Here is a 19,810-nt window from a genome sequence, read left to right as displayed (position 1 = left end):
CTCCGCTGCCCAAGTTTTAATCTGAAATAATGGTTTAATGGGTCCTCCGCCCCCTGCTCGCTGCCGCTCACCAACCCCTGAAGATTACTTCGCAATCTTATTTGTTTCGCCTGTTTAGAAGAATCAGTTACAATATGCATACTTGTGAGTAAGAAAGAAGAAGCAAACGAATCTAAAAGAGTAACTATTGCAACGACAAATAAAACATCAATAATTTGAATGGAGATGAGATTTTTCGAACTTGATTAAAACGGCTTGTAACTTTTTTTTTTCCTTTGGAGATAGAAGCTTCGTTTTTCGACTACAGGTCGAGATAGATCTGGAGTAAAAAATGTCGCTTTTTCCAATGGTGTTAAAAAGAAAACTGTGGGGAAATTCCTTCACTTTTTACTGATAGATTTAATAAAGGTGGTAGTGCCTGAATTTCAGCTAAGCCTAATAAAAATCACCAAATAACTCCCCTCCCACGAAATTTGAGCTTAAAATATTAATTACAATAAAACTCATTCGAAATTTAAAAAACAAGTGCAAACCACCGGGGCTCGAAGTAATTTTGTACAACATTTCAAGACTGTATGTGTTATGGGGTCTCTTAGACGCAGGCCCGCCACAGATTTTCTTTCACAATTTCTTTTGACCTTACTTTTTTTTTATTATAAACAGATAGTTTTAATTTTTCATTTTATTTTTTGGCAACGGGAAGTAAAAGTAAATTCGGAAAGCTTTATTGCTTAACTGAAAGAAAATGCTGTGAAAGCAGTTTTATTTTTACGAAAATTATTTATTGAAGAGTACAGTTTATTATTTATTAGTAAAAGTATATTAAATTATTACTTTTTTCACATTTTTGCAACGGTGAAAAATTAAATTCGACGTACTTTTCTTTTTACCCAAAAGAAAGAGCAACAAAAGATTTTTTTTAAGAGTTTTCATTTTGATGAGTTTTTTATTATTATTTTTTCTTTTTAAAAGCGATCCAAGAATTTTTTATGGAAAAAAATACATTAGCTGCTGCGCAGAAATTTTACAACATTAAATGTTAAAAAAAGTAAGTTTGACATAATTTTCAGTCTCAGTTAATTAAGAGAATATTGACCAGTTGCTATAAAGTCGATGTCGGTACATGGGAAAATAGACTACTGAACTTGTTTTCTATTAAGGAATGAATTTCCAAATGTGGCAATACTTCTAACAACCCATTTGTTTTCATTCGGTCGATGTTTTCCACGAATAGCATACAGGTGTAACTTGAAAGCAATTGCATATTATCATAAATTTTGTGTCCAAGAAAGGTTTTTTATTTATTTCAGTTTCATAAAGATTTTAGGTTTTTTTACTTCCAAAGTTATTACAAGGGTCCTGAATTTTGGATAGAATGAAAGCAAAAGCTTACAATGCTGCTTTGCTAGTATAAGGCAGCACTTTCTTTCAAAATTATTAATTATTGGCGTTACAAATTTTAATTGACGGCTAAGTATCAAGGCAAAAGCAAATAGGTTCAAGGTCTAATATCTTTCTCATTTATGATTCAAATGGCTCCAATTGTTATACATTCATTAAGTGACTCATATAAGAGAAGAAAAAAATCATTACATGTGAAAATTTAGGTTGAAACCATGTTTTTCAACAGTTTAACTAAACTGGATAATGTGCCGAATCAGGAATAAGGCTGAATCTGAAAAAAAAAAAAAAAAAGCTGAAAAGTACTATCAAACTAAAAAGAGCTTGAGAAATTTTTTATTGTCAATATAAAGACATCATTATTAGAAAAGTTACAGTATTGACTATGCTTTACTTTTGCAATTATTTACAAGTTAGTTCTGTCGATTATGATACTAAAAGAAATTATGTAAATTATATATGGCTTACAAAAATGTGGATGTATATTTCATAACTACAGGAAATCCCTTTAACAGGCTCTGAATTTGAAATTCTAAAATAATAAAAATAATAAATACTCGTAATGCTTCTCAAAACCTTAGCCTTTAAAAAGTCTATAATTGATCAAAAATAATATTTTTAAGTTTATGATAAGTCCCTTTTTATGTACTTCAGTTTATTTCATTTCAACTACGTGATACCAACAAATCAAAAACACGTTTATCGATAAAATATTTCAAGGAAATTTTTCAAAAGCTATGCTGAGTGTCCTCATAACTTGAAACACTAAGAAGCATTCGCTAGCCACTTGTTACAAAGTAGCAAAGAGGCCAGTTATGTAAACGAAATCATTCACAGCATTTCGCAAATATGTTCATTTACAATACCCTACCGTTTCCGGAACGAAAATGAATGATTCTTTCCTCCTCCACACATTCGAACCCTTTCCATAACAAAGAGCAGCCTTGGCCTGTATCAACACCTTGATGTTGACATTATTATCTGAAACCATTATGGGTTGATGGAAAACTTATCATCTTGGCTTGGTTCCTTTAACAACCTTTCCCCAAAAAATCTTTTGCTTTACAAGGTTCAATGAGCCACGAATGGTAAAAATGTTTGCGTGCTACGTCCACCCTTGTAAGCTGATAGACACGCTTCTACGTTTTTCGAGAGCCTTAAATGTGTTATCTGAGAGATCATCGCTGGAGAAAAAGTAACGATCCATAATGTGGTCACTTGGAGCAGTTACTGGAACACAGACAGTGCCTGGTGAAATACAATTTGTAGTGCTAATTGGTTTGTGGAAGTTGCAAAATCCGTTCGTTGTTTTGAAAACGATTTCTACCTTCAGATTTGATATTGTTTCTTATCGTTATTCAGTGTATGCTCGCCTCGTTTCGGGTAAAAAACTATTTCGAGCACAAAAACTTGAAAGGTAAAGGAATTCCCTGAAAGCTGCAATTGTCTGTCTTATACATTAGGATAATTTTGAGGAGTCTTTCATTCCAGCTAGCATTTCCTATTGATAAATGAAAACCTTTTTCAACGTCTACCTCTTTCATAGAACGCTCAGAGTTTCTTTGTATTGCAGCTTGATTGCAACATTTTGAAAATGGATTATTTACATTGTCAACAAAAAATCATTTCGAAGAATAATATTTGGCGTAAAGAAGTAAATTCAAAAATTGCCACCGAATTTCTTAAGATAAATTTTAACAACAAGCTCAAACAAAACGTTGAGATTTAATTTTAATGATCTGAGTGGTTCTTCTTTGTGTTATCTCAAATCTGCGAAAATAATAGGCTTCATGGTTGGTGAAAGTAGAATTGCAATGTAGATATGGGTTCCATGGAAGACATATTAAATACTGCTGTTCTAGTAAATATGAATGTTTTGAACAACAAGAATACTATATTTTCAAAAACTATGCATTAAGCAAAAATTGTACTGTTATTAGCATTCCAAAGGCAACTTTACTGTAATTTAGGTTAGAAAATTGGAGCTATGTTTTTTCCAAGTGAAAAAAATGCAATATCATAATCTTAAAGTGCACGCCACGGCCGGAAACTAATTTTATTTCATCCAGGCATTGTTGGTGAAAATAGTAAAAGAGCAGTTTGAAATGAAAATTGGAGAAGACAATTTTAAAACTAAATTTTTTTTCTTCGTGTTATAGTTTATGCCTTCAGTTTGTTTAAGGAATGTAGTTAGCCGAAAGAACGAACTGTCTTAGTAATTAAGCCTTGTAATTATAAATTAGAAATAAGTTTCATTTTAGTTCTATATAATATTTTTAAATGCTAATTTCGCATAATAATTGGGATAATTTATACAAAATGACAGAAACAGACCTCAAATGATCTGCAATTTTTTTTTCCAATTATACTAGTTGTACTTGAAATAAAGATAACAAAATAATAAATAAGAAAATTCATAGTAATTAAACACTTCAGGGCAAAAAAAAAATCGATTACTGAATAGCCATTTTTCTTTTTAAAGCGCGCCTCGAAAGTATTTTGGGGCTCTCCGCACATGGTGTCATGCTTTGAGGGGGGAGGGGGGGGGGGCTTGCGAAATTGTGGCAGTTTGTGACAAGGGTGAGGGATTGGGTAACAAGACTTTTTTTTTATTTCCAATGCAGCAGGCAGTACAAACATCATCCTTACACCATACAGAGACAAAAACAAGGGGGACATTTTTAAGCAAACAATGAACACAAAACAAAGCAGGCAAACACAAGAACAAAATAAAAATCAAGAGTTCAAATTGTTCAACTAATCCCTGGCCTCCCAGTAATGGGGAAAAATACAGGGCGGTCATTCCAAGCTCGTCAGCTTGCGAGATCGAGATTTTCGCTCACGTGATCGGTTGTGACGTAGAAATGTTGCAAAGTAGTATTCTAATCTGTTCGAACGAAGCCGCAAGCTAAGTTCGAGTAGATTAGAATACTACTTTGCGACATTTCTATGTCACAACCAATCACGTGAGCGAAAATCTCGATCTAAGGCGGAACACACGGGGAGGTAATCGGCATCCATCGGTGCACCACTGCGGCACAGGGGGGGGGGGGCAGGACTACCCATAATCGGAAGTTTGGTAAGATGGGCACATAAGCAATCGTGCCTGGTCGCGAGACGAAATGAAGCAACAGCATTGCTTCTTGGACAATCGGGGATGTTCAAAAGGTTGTCTCTCCACGATTTTACTCTTATGCGAACTTTTAATGATGACTCATGAGTCGTCTTAAGTGCTTGCTTTATCATACACAAAGAAGACTTAGCTAGCAATGTTATATGGGGTTTGATAGACAGAACAGCCCTTTTTGACCAGCACATCCACTTTAACAAGACTTGGGACACTACATATTTCTCAAAAATAATTTGTTTGGAAAAAATAGCATGGCATGAGACAGGGGGGAGGACAATAAGCGTGACATCACGCATTTTTAAAATAGAATATGTTTAGTAAGAACAGTGTGACATGTGACAAGGGGTAAGATGAAGGGTGACACTTTGTGTGAAATGGGGGGGGGGGGCGTTAACGAGAATTGTGACATCACGGATTCAAAAAGTGTTTATGAAAAACAGCGCGACATGTAACAAGGAAAACAAGGTTAAGGTGACGCGTGACACTTAATGAGAAAGGGAGAGTGGCGGACAAAAATGTATAAGAATGTGTGACATCATCTATGGACAGTTCTTTATAAGAATTGTCTTCGGAACATTTCGAACTACTTCTAGACATTTAGAACGCTTCAATCTGGCATGGAACATGTTCGTGATAAAACAACCGCATGTATGTCATTAATATCGATTGTCAAATTTATTCAACTGAATCTTTACAAATACTATGAATAAATATTCATTATATTTTTCACCTTACGTAACCGTATATAATCATTGCGATAAAATTGTACTTACCCGCCGGGGATGGATGGACATCTATGGTATGTGGAAATTTCCATGAAACTACTTTCCTTGTCATGCAAACATGAAACGCATTCGGACTAAATGTTTTATGCTCTTATTTACACGGGCACTTTTTAATTTCCATCAAAACACTGTTCCTGTTCTCCCCACTTTTTAGCAATTTTTACTTCAAGAGTGACAGCACCGAAATAAAATTGCAGACAGATTTCTGAACGAATTTCCTTCATTTTCTGTAACTGTAACCTTAATTCTACATGGCTGACTGCGTGTGCAGACAAATGACTTAGTTCGGCAAAAGTGGCAATTTTCTTTTGAAATGTCCGCAGTTTCGAGTAATGCACGGACAATCACTCACAGACTACCCGTTGAATGGTGGTAGCGATAGTGTGTGACTAATTGCCAAACAAATGCTTTGGCTCCTGGAAAAGTCGTTCTTTTTTATTCTGCATCAAAATAAATACTGGATTGAAATAGACAAAAAAAAAAAAATCTTGTAATCTATGTATATTTTCAGTAAATGTGTAGTGGATTAAATAAAATTTTAACTTGGGTCAGCTTCAATCGTAGCACGGTTAAATTAAATTTTATCTTGGGTCAGTTTCAATCGTAACACGTGTATTTACAGCCTGTTCCATTAAGGCATAGCACGGTTAGTTAAAGCCAGACAAAGTCACTGAATAAAATGTACAAAGGAAAATAAATACCTAATGATGTCTGTACAAATCATGCAACTATGTAAATTTCGTTTAAAGAGCAAAAATTTCTTCTTTTCAAAAAGTGTAACGCATTTTGGCATTATATGTGAATATAATTATTATCCCGAATATGTCTGTATTCATACAACATGTGCCAAATTACATTTTCAACGAAAAATTCCAAAAATCGAACATTTCCTCTTTTTTCTTTTTTAATGAAGGGTACCTATTTCCCTCAATCTTAAATTCATCGGTATTTTAATTTTTTTTTTGTTTATTTTCCAAGACATTCGTTTCTTTTCCTGGAATTCATATAATACTTTTTAAAATTAAGGGTACCAATTTTTCCTCATTGTTAAATTAAACAATACTTAAATTCTATTTCGTATATTTTCCAAGTCATTCATTTATGTTCTTGAATTTCACAGAATAATTTTTAAAATTAAGAGTACCAATGTTCCTTAATGCTAAATTGAACAGTATTTTTAATTATATTTAGTTTATTTTCCAAGCCATTCGATTATTTTCCTGAATTTTACGCAATGCATTTTATAAACCCGCTTTGAAAAAATCTCAGATTTATTCAAAAACAAAACATTAATCAGAACCGACCCCCACTAATATTTTTTAAAGAAACAACCTAAAGTCAAGAATTCATTTGGTAATCTGGCCTGAAACAAGCGAGTAGTTAGTTTGATATGAATGATATAGTTTCTCATCAAGTCTTGATACTTTTCCTTTATTCGAAAAAGGCCAGGGCTAAATCTTTTTTTTCTTTTTTTCTTTTGAACGGAATTAACCATAGTTGTTCTGCAAGACCTCAGGAAAATTTAAAATTTGAGTTATAAGTGCAGAATGATCTAAATTCAACAGATTAAAGGAGTATTATAAATGTTTGTTAAAATCTTAACATAATGACAATTTGAAATCACATACCAAGGTTGGAAAGACTTCCTTCATGCGATAAAAGGCATTCTACTGGAGTTCGAAAGCACAAAAATTTTCACTTTAGATACTGAATGCATACAAAAAGGTTCATGCACTCGTAGTCTTTCTGTTCAAGTGAAATACTTTGAAAAAAAAACTAATTTAATAAAACACGCACTCTTCATTGGTGACTGCTGCGTACGGTCGCAAGCTTAAGAATTTTTCTGCCTTGTACAAAATTAAAATTGATCATGGGGGGGGGGGACACATAAATGCAGCCGTCTTGCAACTTTTGTGCACGAATACTTTGGCAACTTTTGTCCTTTAACAAATAAATCCCGTAGAGTCACAAAAATCAAAGGTTCGAGATTTTGGCTAATTCGAGGTGATTCATCGATATTTTAAAATTGGTATCTTTAATAGCTAAAAATAAATTTTTTTTTTCTAAAAATCAACATCTTTCGCTACATTTAGTTTTCCTTAATTATGTACAGTAAAGTAATAAAAAGGTTTTAAGAGGTCGATATCGACAACACTTGCCTAGTGGAATTGAATATTTATTGACTACTCCAGATCAATTAAGGTATGTTTCGGAGATAATAATTTGATAAGAAAAGTGACTAGAAATTAACATTATTTTACTGTAAAGAGCAAGTTTAGTAAACGGCCCTTTTGTAACATCTGATCGCAATCGAGAGGTGAAATGTACAACTTTTCCGCAGTTCAAGTGACCCGTACGAAACGGCTAACCATTTTTGTGCAATGTATGATACATACATACGCACGCACATGCATTAAGACGACACAACGAAACTCACCGAAATAGATTCAAGGATGATTAAAATGCCGTTTTTGTTTGCCTACAAATTTACTCATAAACACGTTAGGATATCGTGAACATTTTTTTTTTTGTTAAGTTTCCTTTAGGAAACCCTTTTAGGGTTAAAATGGAAACCCCTCAGGATTAAAATGGAAATTTATTTTAAAATTGGAGTGACCAGTGGTTGGAAGTAGCGCGCTACAAGTAGCGACGCTACTGTAGTAGCTACATTTTTAAGTAGTTTGTAGTGTAGCGCACTACTTTTTAAAAAAAGTAGTGTAGTGAGTAGTTAACTACAAAAAATAGTAGTTTGTAGCGATTTCTGGAAACTACTTTTAAATAAACTGAAAAAAAAAATCAAGATTCAAACGAATTTGACTGGCGCAAATTTTACACAAGTGCATCAGCGGATGCAATGAGAAATTAGATTCATTAAAATATGAGCTGACCTCAGGCATTTCATTTTGACGCCATACGTTCTGTTTGACGCCATTAGTTTTTTTGCCGTCGTAATTTTCATATTTCACCAATATTTATATTGCAAAAAGCACTTATTTTCGTGAAAATGAAGATATCGGTGATTTCGCAAGTTGAAAATTTGGTGAATTTTATAAGAACAGACCGAAGATTGAAGAACAAAAATATTTTAGCGAGGCTTAAATTTTAGACAGTATTCACCAAATAAAAATAAGCTACTGAAAATGTTATAGAAAAGGATGAAATTGAACTATTCTGGAGGACTTACAATAAATACGAGCATTACAGTGTGTGAGAGTATGATAACGGACATTTTTCTTAGTGTCTTCTGATGAGCTAATTTATCAATCTTTTTTTTTTCAATCCTCTCACGGTGTGTGTGTGTATTAGGGTGCCCCCTCCCCAAAAAACAAATCGAAAGTTGATTTTTCAAGTCGCACACTCTTATATTTTATCCTTTTGCGTCAAAAAAAAAAAAAAAAAAATTATATATATATATATATATATATATATATATATATATATATATATATATATATATATATATATATATATATATATATATATATATAATTTGAACAACGGCAGCAAGTGCCGATTATGTGTGAAAGTGTGAACCAGTACTTGTGTAATGCTAGGCCAAATTAAAATAAAATGTTTTTTTAGAAACTCAAAATTTCTGTTGATAAAGCGTTGCTCCTATACAACACATATGCACCACAAAAACATTTATTCAAATTAAAAATCATTTAGATATCCCACACGTGCCTAACATTTATAATTTTCTTTAAAAAAATTAAGTTTTTGATACATATTTTCAGCAATGTAAGATTTTACGAAATTATCAAGCTGAAAAATATAAACAGTAAAGTAGAAAAGTAGGTAATTAGCGTTAAATAGAAATTTTTGTTTTCCTGTAATTTTTAAGTCTCCCACATAGTACTCAAAGATCTGTTTTTTTTTCCAGGTTGAGTTTAATTTTTCCTTTAAAATATATTATTTTTTTATTATTCGTTTGTAATTGTTGATCTGTAAATGTGTTCGCCAGGAATTTTTGAACTTCTTGATGTTCTATTTAAATTTATATGTAATTTTTTAAAAGATGACTGAAAAAAAAAATGAATTTTTTAAATAAAATTATAAATTTTAGGTCAAGTGTGGCATATCTAAATGTTTTTTGAATAAATGTTCTTGTAGTACATGTGGGGTGTTGGGTACAGGGGCAACGTTTTATCAACAGAATTTTCGAGTTTCTAAAAAAAGTCCCCCCCCCTCCCCCGATTTGGCCTAGCATACAAGTACTGTTTTACACTTTCAGGTGCAAGTCGGCACGGGTTGTCGTTGTGCAAATTATATGAAATTTTTCTCACGATTGTTTTGACACAAGAGGAAAAATACAAGAGTGTATGATGCTTGAAAAATGGACTTTCATTTTTTGAGGGACAACCTACTGTGTATGCTTTTTTATTTACTTATTTTTTTGGAAAGTAGCGAAGTAGCGACTACATTTCAAAAGTAGTTTGTAGTTGCTACATTTTTAAAAAAGTAGTTGTAGTTGTAGTTAACTACATTTGTAACAAAGTAGTTGTAGTTGTAGTTCGCGACAAAAAAAATGTAGTTTTTCCAACCACTGGGAGTGACAAATTTTTCCTTCGGTGAATACTTTTCTTTGTCTTTATATCGCCGAAAAAAGGTAATGCTGCAACTGCTAAAAATTTTCTTAATAATCTGAGTTTTCAGTAATCCGATGTAATGTGAACTCCAATTACCACTGATTTTCGAGACTCTACTGCATATTATTTTGTGATAAACAATGTTGTTTTTGTCCTTTGAAATAAATTTTTCCAAAATATTTTATTTAGGGCTCAGATGGAAAGCTTTTTCGCCCTCTTTCGGTGAAAGAGATGTTTCAGAACCCTGAAATGCCGAGTGATTGAAAATCAGCATTGCGTCTTCTTATGAGACACTCCGCATGCTAAATACATTGCATGAATTCCCTTTCTTTTAGTTTCAGTAATATTAATTTTGAGAAAACAATATTTTTCTTGGTACGGTTCTAGAATTTCTTTTCGATCGCAAATGTTTCTACAATAAAATGTTGCCATTAATTTTTTTTATCTTTAGTCTAATTAAATACTTCATTTATGTGCTTGGAATGTTTTATTTACCCATTGAATATTTTAATTAAATGAAACTTATTTTTATTGCGGTATTTATGATTTTTTCTCGAATCTTAAGGATTTAACCTTAATCAGCAGATTGAGGTTATTCTATTTTCTTCTGTCAAAATTACTAAAACAAACAAACTGTCAACCTGCGGCTTACATGAAAGGAGAAGTTGAAAAGTAAAAGTTCCAACGATATCAGTAGAATAAAATCACTTGTAAGTCAGCTGGAAGCTTTTTCACGGAAGGATATCGCAGACAGACAGCCTTAATCCTGTTTCCAGGGATGTGTGCCGTAGGATTGCATCTCAAATGAGCTATGACAACGTTTTTCAGATCATTTATTTAATAATATTTTTTCGCCTGAATTACTCGCAATGGTTTCTGCTTACATGTTGTTTAACCCTTTGAAAATCTTAAGCTTTGCGGCAGAATATGGACTTATTTCAAACTTATAACTATAGAACGTTGCCGTAAGTACCTTGTATGTCAAGATTTTTCAGTTCTCTATTTGGGGATGGGGAATATGGGTTAACGCCTTACCCCGAAATACTTACTTGTTTATTGTAAATAAAAAATGAAAATTTAATGTAAATTGACTTCGAATCGATTTTTTTTAAGTCTCATTTCAAAACTATGGCTGACTAAGTAATCTAAAATGACCTTTGCCTTCCTAACAAAAATGGCATTTTTCAAACATGGCATTTGCCCTATAAAAAACTAGCTTCGTCTAAATAGTTTTTTAAAATTGGTAGGGTAAATTTTATGTAAATATATATGGACCCTTCGAGATTCAAACATTACAACAGTTTAAAAAAAAATTATTACTTTATTATCCAACAGAAATATATGAGTAATTAATGACATTGTTTGGATTTCGTCTTAAACTAAAAAAGTATTTTAGTAAAGTAGAAGCCAAACGTTATGACTGAATCATTTTTAATCGATGTATTTTATAAGCGATGTTTACAAAATAAAATGACTTTTTTTTAACAGCATTAAATACTTTTTGCTTAAATTAAAATTATGATGTCACAATAAAAGGGGAAATGTATAATTTATAATTTAATTGAATTCGGTAATTTATATAAAAAAAAATGTGAACTTAGGTGGCAAATGTGTCCCATCGTCTTAAAAGGGTTGAGCGTTAACCTCATAGGTGATGTATCTTAGTAATTAAAAACAAACAATGCTAGAAAGAGAATTTACAGCAGAAAGTTCAAGATAAAGGAACTAACATTTACTTAGGGGAGTATTCGATGAACGTGACTTCAAATGACTACGCAATCTTTGAACTTTTTTTCATTCAAAAATTGTTTAAAACGGTTTTTATGAACTGCACGGAAACTTTTTTTTTCCTAAATCTCCAGGGCATAAAAAAAATCTGTAAGAAAAATTACTTGAAAAAAAAAACTACGTTTGAAATTTTTCGAATTTAAAATTTCTATTGATTTTTAAATAAAGTAAGGCTATTTTTTTTACAACTTTATGTTTTAGACAGACTAATTTTTCCATAATCAATTTTACTCCACGTACATATATTTTTTTTTCTAAAAATGTGTTTTATATGCACTCTCAAAATAGGACTTTTGTAGAATGCATAAAGTACTCCAACTGAGCTGAAATTAAAAGTCTGAAAGATTAAGATGACATGTCAATTATAAATTCTACTTTTAAACGTATTGAGGGGACGTAATTACTCGTAAAGGAATGTCATTCACTTTCATTGCAAAAAATATAAATAAATTTTATAATATTATCCGGAAAAAAATTGTAACACAATTATGTTTACAATAAATGAATTATTTGATTAAAGGGAAATTTGAGGAAAATTTAAACACAACATCATTTCATACTTCATTGCATAGAGCAAAATAAAAATAAATGAATGAGTAAATAAAAATGAATTTTAACAAAAGAAAGAAAGAAAGGAAGCTAACATATTTGTATTTAACATTACTATTTTTTTTCAAATAAACAAAGATATGTGTACTTTCAAGTAAAACATCATTGATTAAAGCCAAATGAGCTGGCACACTTTATTTCTGCTTGTTAAATCACGTTCTGCATAACTAACATAATCTTAAATACTGAATAAATTTGTTTTTCAGAAATAAGTATTACATTTAAAAAATAAATAACTAATAGGCATAAATGTTTTAAAACGCAGATTTTTTTTTGTTTGTTTACTTTAAAGATGAATGTGACCAAAATTTAATTGGTAAAAATTAAATATCGAATGAGTATTCATAAAAGCTCGCAGGGAAAAAACTGGAATAAATTGAGGACACGAATGCTGATAGTAGTAAAACTTGAATATAAAGAAAGGAAAGTTAGTATTTCCTTTTCAGCGATTAAAATTCTTTATCAAAATGTTGAGGTGGAAATTTGAAAGAATCGCTCTTACTCACAGTACAACATAAAATAGTCAGTCAAACAGTACAGCAATATTTAATTAATTAATTATATATATATATATATATATATATATATATATATATATATATATATATATATATATACAGCAAAAAAATGAACAATCGCAAAAAATATGTTGAAAAGCGTTACAAAATAACTCAAAGAAAAATTTTTTTTCGAATGTTGCTAAAATGCAAAAATTTAAAGAAATGTTAAAAAAAAAGACAAATCAGACTAAATAGCAAAAAATATATTCACATCTAATTCAGCAAGCATATTTCTTAAAATTAGTTTTTATATTTTCAATTCCTGTGCCAAGATCTTCAAAGTAGTAAAAGAAATAAGTTTACGTGATATTTTATTATTATCAGGGTAAAGGATTATATTGTATAGTGTTCTGATGTAGCTTTGTTTATAGAACAACAGTAATAAAGATTAAGTCATAGAAAAATCTTTTCGCATATCGCGAAAATAAGGAGTTTTAGAGAAATGAAAAAAATATATATGCATTTACAAATTATTTAAATATTTAAAATAGCAAGAAAATACGTTCATATTTATATCATCAGCTAATATATTTTATCAGATAGTTGTTTTTACTTTCAAACCTTGAGGAAAGATTTCCTGAGTTATAAAGTAAATCAATTTGCGTTTTAATTTTGCTATTTGAATGGTAAAGAATTGTATTTAATAATCCTGTAGCGTTGTTCTATAACAATATTACAGTATACTGTTGCGTTGAGAACAGAACTCGTATCCACATATTTTTATCAAAATTAAGTCATTGTCACAACGTGCTTCTTTCTAACATATTTTACCTATCTGCAATGTTTCATGGTCTTTTACGGATGCGAAAAATTATTTAAGAATTTCTGAAGAAGTTGCATCTCTATCAAATACATAGAGGCACACAACTTTAAACGGCAATTTCTCATTTTGAACTCAGATGCAGATACGACTTTTGCGTTTATCACGGCATTATAACTGAAAGAAAAAAAATCGCATGTTGCTAGAATATACTATAATGTTAAAGTAATTTTTAAAAAATATTCACCAATTATTTAAACTGATTAAATAGCAAAACTATGCACATTCATTTCAAGAAATGCATTCCTTTGAAAATATGTTTTCTTTTTCCAATTCTAGAGACACAATTTTTTGACTGATGAAATAAATATTGATTTAAATATTTTTATATGTCCATGTTATGTTCCAGTATTTAAATGTTTCTGCAATATTTAATGCATAATAATTAAAGTACTCAAAAAAAGCTAAAATAAAAAAATTTAAAAACAATGCTTAAAATTACAAAATATATAAATGGTTTAATTAATACAAAATATTTCACAATTATTTCAGCATATATATATATATTAATAAAAATAGTTTTTGTTATTTCAATTTTTCGGGTAATTTTTTCTGGATTGCAACATAAATGGGTTTGCATTTTAATATTTCCGTAATTACTAATGCTTGAAAATTATAGCACTTGCATAGCACTGAAATACGAAATTTTAAAGAAATATTAAAATGTGTTTGATAATTATTAAAGTAGTTCAAATATCAAAAAATGTGTCAGTGTTTATCTGAGCAAATATATGTCATTAAAAAGGTTTTTTTTTGTACCGCCAACTCTTGAGGTAAGATTTCCTGAGTGGTAAAAGAATTAAATAGAAATACAGCAATAACAATGAACAAACGCGAAAAATCTGTTGGACAGCGTTACAGAATAACTCAAAGAATTTTTTTTCTGGAATTTAAAAAAAAAATGTAAAAAAAAGTTCAAAAAAGTTAAATAGTAAAATATATATATTCACGTCTAATTCAGCAAGAATATCTCATTCAAAATAGTTTTCGTATTTTCAACTCTAGGTCCAAGATTTACAAAGTGGTAAAAGAAAAAAAGTTTACGCTTTATTTTATTATTATATTTTATAGTAGTTTAATGTAACGTTGTTTATAGAACAACAGTACAGTATAAGTCACAGAAAAATATTTCCGAATTTCGCTAAAATAAGGAGTTTTAAAGATATGAAAAAAAAAATCTTACCATATTTGTATTTTAATCTTACCATAATTTATAAAATAGAAAAACTATAGTACTCACTTTTTCGTTTGAAGATGAGCGTACATCCTCGAAGAGTAATAAATAAACAAACAATGCGTATTAGTAAAAACAAACACAATCGATAGATGATCCGAAGATAAACCACCAAGGCCCGGGCATTGGCTCAGAGGGTTAAAACTTCGAAGTATTTACTTGGGTGTAAAAGGGGATTTTGAATCGCTCGAGGAGAAAACATGATCATTTTATTCGAGAACGGGTTCTGTGTTTCGGTCACGCTAGACAGCCTTTGTTTGTTCATGCTCTTGATTTCTTCTCTGTGGTGTGGGGCAGTGGAGTACACCTTCGGATTTCTTTTTTTCTCCTCTCGGCTGGGAGAAAGTGCAAGGGCTGAAATGTTGTCCCTCAAATATTTCATTCACTTTCTATTTTAAGCTAAGACTTGGAGATTTTTTTTTCTTTTTGCAAAAGTCTACATGGTAGTATTTGTCATTAAAAAAAAAGTGCTGAATTTTAAATTATTTAAGGAAGTGTTTCTTTTAATTTACTCTGCTTTTTTCTGTCATACTGGGTGACAGAGAAAAGGTGTATTTGTTTATTTATTTATTTATTTGCAGCATATTATTTATTGCATTATATTGCCCATCAGAATTATAACAATAACTTCAAAACATTTCCCTTTGAAGAAACTTTTCAAAAGTCCTCATTAGAATATCGGCGTCAGTTCCTCAAAATCTACATCACGACCAACCATTCTGAAACACTGTTAACAGCACATTTGAAATTCTTGTTTAGATTAAATTTTACAGGAAAAGTCTTCATTAATACCGTATTACCCCGCATTATCCGGTATACCGAAAAAAAACGAGGTTGACCAGCATGCCGGGAAATTTAAATTTTCCGACATGCCGGATAATTGATTTGCAACAAAAAAAACAAAAGTAAATTTCTCCATTCAGTTCCAGTCAGAAAGCAAACCACTGTAAAGAAAAAAATAAATAAATTCCGAAAGTAACCTTCTTTCAAAAAAAAAAGTCTATTGCATATAATTTGTTCTTGTTATTTGTTGTAGGTCATTATTAATGGCCATTATATGCCAATAAAGTAATCAATATAGAAGCAATCATCGTTACTGCGATTTGTTCATAAGTTTTTAAAATAAGTTATTTTAGGCTCCTTTTAAATAGGCAAGTTTAGTTTTTATTTATTGAATAGCTATACGGTAAATTCTTTAGTACTGATTTAGGGGCGGTAACTTACTGCTTAAATGTTTACATACTTTGTTCTAATTTATTTTTTTTTGAAATCATTCGTTATTAAACAATATTTTTCCTGTTTAATTAGCAAATGACATTGTTAGTAAATATTTTTACAAAATTGTTTATTAATGCTAATAAGATATGTATAGAACTTATATTCATTTTTAAACTGAACATATTAACTTTTTTGTCCTACTTTTTTGTACCTCCCTTGGCGAACAAGTTTAGGTGAAAATTAAATGTAAGTTTTTTCATTAAATTCTGCAGAAACTGTTACAGCACTCAAATGTGTATTTTTCATAATTTTTTAAACTGTAAATCTCCGATCGTGCTTTGTCAACTTTGCCGGTTGACCTTTTCTTGCCTTGTTTTTATTATACAATGGAATAAATTAACTAATTTAGAGACATTTCAAACCAATTTACATCCACTGTGAAGAAAAAATTCAAATTGCGAATGGTGTTTGAGTTTTTTTACGAATACCAGTCATTTTAAAGTAATAAGCACAGTATTAAGGAATAAATAAACAAAAATTTAAAGAAAAATGACTCTTAAGGGTCAGCACAATTAAAACCAATTAAAAAACGACATATGATAATTTTAATTATGAATTTATTCGAAAATATTTGAGTGTACGATGACTTTTGTGGCGTATTGTTTCTCTGTCTCGTCATTTTTTGACCCATTTCAAAAAGATCCGTCAATATTTTGAAAAGCTACAGGGTTTTACTTAGAATGACATAGGAATGATGTGAAAAAATATTGGACTTCATATTCGAATTCAGTTTCGCGTTATTTTGGTTTTACTAAAAAATCTTAAAGTGTACGAACACTTTTGAAAACCACTGTATTTTATTTTATTTATTTATTTATTTATTTTGTTGTTGTTTCCATGGTAACTTTTTGTTTCCCCTTATTTTATTTTAGAAAATGCAATAAATGAATAGGGGCACTAGTGACATTATAAAATGCGTGCATCAAAACATCATCGTTATTTTCCTTTCTCCCCTTTTAGATTCATTAACATGGAATCATCTTTGCTTTGCAGATTGCCAAATTACATACAATCCATGGTCAAATAAAACTTAATAAACAAAATTATTCCAATTATTTATTTCAACGTTGTAGGGTTAATAACAGTTTCTTTCCGCAACGACTATTTAGATGATTTAATAAAACAGTTATAAACATCAAAACCTTTTCTAAAATAGAATAGCCTGTTGAAATCAATCAATAAATGAGTCATGTTTTATCAGGCTCATCAAGGCAAAGCTTTGGCGAAATAACTCTAAACTTTTTTTCTACTTGATGTTATGGAATCAAATGCTTTGCAACGAATTAGAAAATTGTAATTTATGTTTCATTGTATACGAAACGAACATTTGAGTGTTTAACCCTCGTGGGTCCCTCCGATTTCGGTTACACTCAAGACCCTTGGGGTCATATACGACCCCAATGTTTCCTTTAAAAAATTTATTAAGATTATTGAATGTAACATGCAATTTTTAAGTTTACACACTTTTTAATGATAAAAATATATGCATAAAGAATGCAGTCAAAGTAAAATTTAAATTTTGACTTAAAAATAATAATTTCTGAGCAAAACTTACGATAGCTGTAGATTTATTTACATTTGTTACAGACCTGATACAAATGATTTTTGCAAGTGAATTTCAAACACTTATGACATTTATCACTATATTTTCTATCCAGTTCTGTTGGACAAATGTTGCAACGTCCTCTTTTTTTTGCATTAGTCTTGCATCTACTCATATTTGAATCTTCCGTAGGATCTATTTGTGATTTCTTAACAATTGCTGCGGCTGTTTCACTTCTTGGGAGAAATTTTCTATTATGTAGTGAAGGTTTTATTAGTTCATAACCTAATTCTTCCAGAAAATACCTTCTTCTATTCTATTTGTTTTCATGGTATGAAAGATTAATGACATGATTCCTGGATTGCATAATTTAGGTAAAATTTCAACCCAAGTGTCCCACAATTCTCGAATAGCAGCCATTTTATCACCTAGTCGCCTTTCTGCTCTAGTATCTTTGTTGTCAAAACGAAGGACTCTAGATATCACTTTGAACCTCTTTAGAGACATTGCAGCTCGAAAAATAGGTCGTCCAAACGCTTCACTCCACAAACTTGTCAGAGCTTCACCATGTGATTTGAAAACCCCAGCTAGGATTAGAAGTCCCAAATAGCAATGCAACTCATTATAATCAATTTTTTGCCACTTATCACCGAATATCTTAGCACCTTCAACATTCGTCATATCTATAATAATTTTTTCAATGGTAGGTGGAAAGTACAACAGAAAACAAGATTTTACATCTGTTGCTCTTGATGTTGCATATGATGTTGGTCCCGGTTTTAGTTTTATTATATTTGCCGACGAAGTTCGTCCATGTCCTGCGTATGGAGTATCACGCCACTCAATTTTTAATTTTTTGAAAGCATATATTTAGGCGAACCACTGTTCGATGTAAATAACTGGTTATTGCCATCACTTGAATCTGAGTCTGATGATGATTCACTATTCAATGATGTGTCCGATGGAAAAAAATCAGCACCACTTACTTCAGAAGTGACATCATCACTATCAGAATCTTCTAATAGAGCGAGCTGTTCTTTTTCACTTAGGGGGCGTTTTTTACACACAGTTATCCTCATAATAAATATGCATTAACAATAAAGAGCATAAAATTATGAAAACAAACGCTTATCAAAGTTATATCACAAGCAACAATAGAATGGTCTAACCCAAAGTGAAATGGCGCAAACAAAATAAGGCTGTACTTCAGAGTAAAAGTAGACAATGTGCTACTTCCCTAGTAGTGAAAATATGAAACAGAAAGGATATTTGATATTTAGTGTGTCCACTGACCAATTGTTGAAAACAAGGGGTTGGTAAGAACACAGGAGTTGGTAAGCAAACCAAATTTTTGGTGTGGGGTCGCCAGTGACCCCAAGGGTCTTGTGTGCAAAAAATGCAAAATCGGGAAAAATAAAATAAAATAAAAACAAAACTATAGCATTATTTTGTATAAAACACTAAAACAATAAAAGTCACAAAATGCCATTAAAAAGAAATGGTTGATTAACAAGATATAGCAAACAGAAATTGCATTGGGGTCATATATGACCCCAGGGACCCACGAGGGTTAATGTTTTCATTCCAGAAAAAGTAACAGAAATAACTGGAATGTAATCAATTTATCAAGCGTGACATAAATAAATTGCTGTAATGTTGGAAAGCAGAAGGATTGACAAATGCTCTTTCAAATGTATTACAAATTTAAGAAAAAATTCCATTCCCCTTTTGCTAAGAGTACTCTACAGTTATGGTGTATATGTTTTTAAATGAAACTTAAATGTGTGTCATTCGTTTTAGAAAAAAAAAAAAAATGCCACAGTTACAAATCTGGACCGCAAAACAAATTACCAACCGTAACGTACCGTTAGCAGATAGTTAACGAATTATTTCTTTTTTTTTTTTTTTTTTTTTTGAAGTTAAAACATTTCACGCATTTCTGAAAATTAGCTTTTGTAAAATGAAATCAATCTTCTTATTATTTGTAAATAACCCATATTAACCGAGTATTCTTTGGCCTTATAGGAATTGGTAGTGCAGTTAGAATGAAATGTCATCTGCAATGAAATACTA

At 30.8% G+C, this 19,810-nt stretch overlaps 1 protein-coding gene across 1 annotated transcript in view; it reads right to left on the bottom strand.

The window, feature by feature from the left end:
- Positions 1-15,040, bottom strand: part of LOC129222666 (peroxidase-like) — a 70,094-nt gene extending 55,054 nt beyond the window's left edge. Inside the window, exon 1 of the mRNA XM_054857197.1 lies at positions 14,923-15,040. Coding sequence (XP_054713172.1) covers positions 14,923-14,948 — 26 coding nt within the window. The 5' untranslated portion in view covers positions 14,949-15,040. The remainder of the gene's footprint in view (positions 1-14,922) is intronic.
- Positions 15,041-19,810: the final 4,770 nt, after the last annotated feature.

Source organism: Uloborus diversus, chromosome 5, assembly GCF_026930045.1.
Source record: "Uloborus diversus isolate 005 chromosome 5, Udiv.v.3.1, whole genome shotgun sequence".
Classification (NCBI taxonomy): domain Eukaryota; kingdom Metazoa; phylum Arthropoda; class Arachnida; order Araneae; family Uloboridae; genus Uloborus; species Uloborus diversus.
The sequence above is the reverse complement of the archived record's forward strand: the minus strand, read 5'-3'. Positions and strand labels throughout refer to the sequence as shown.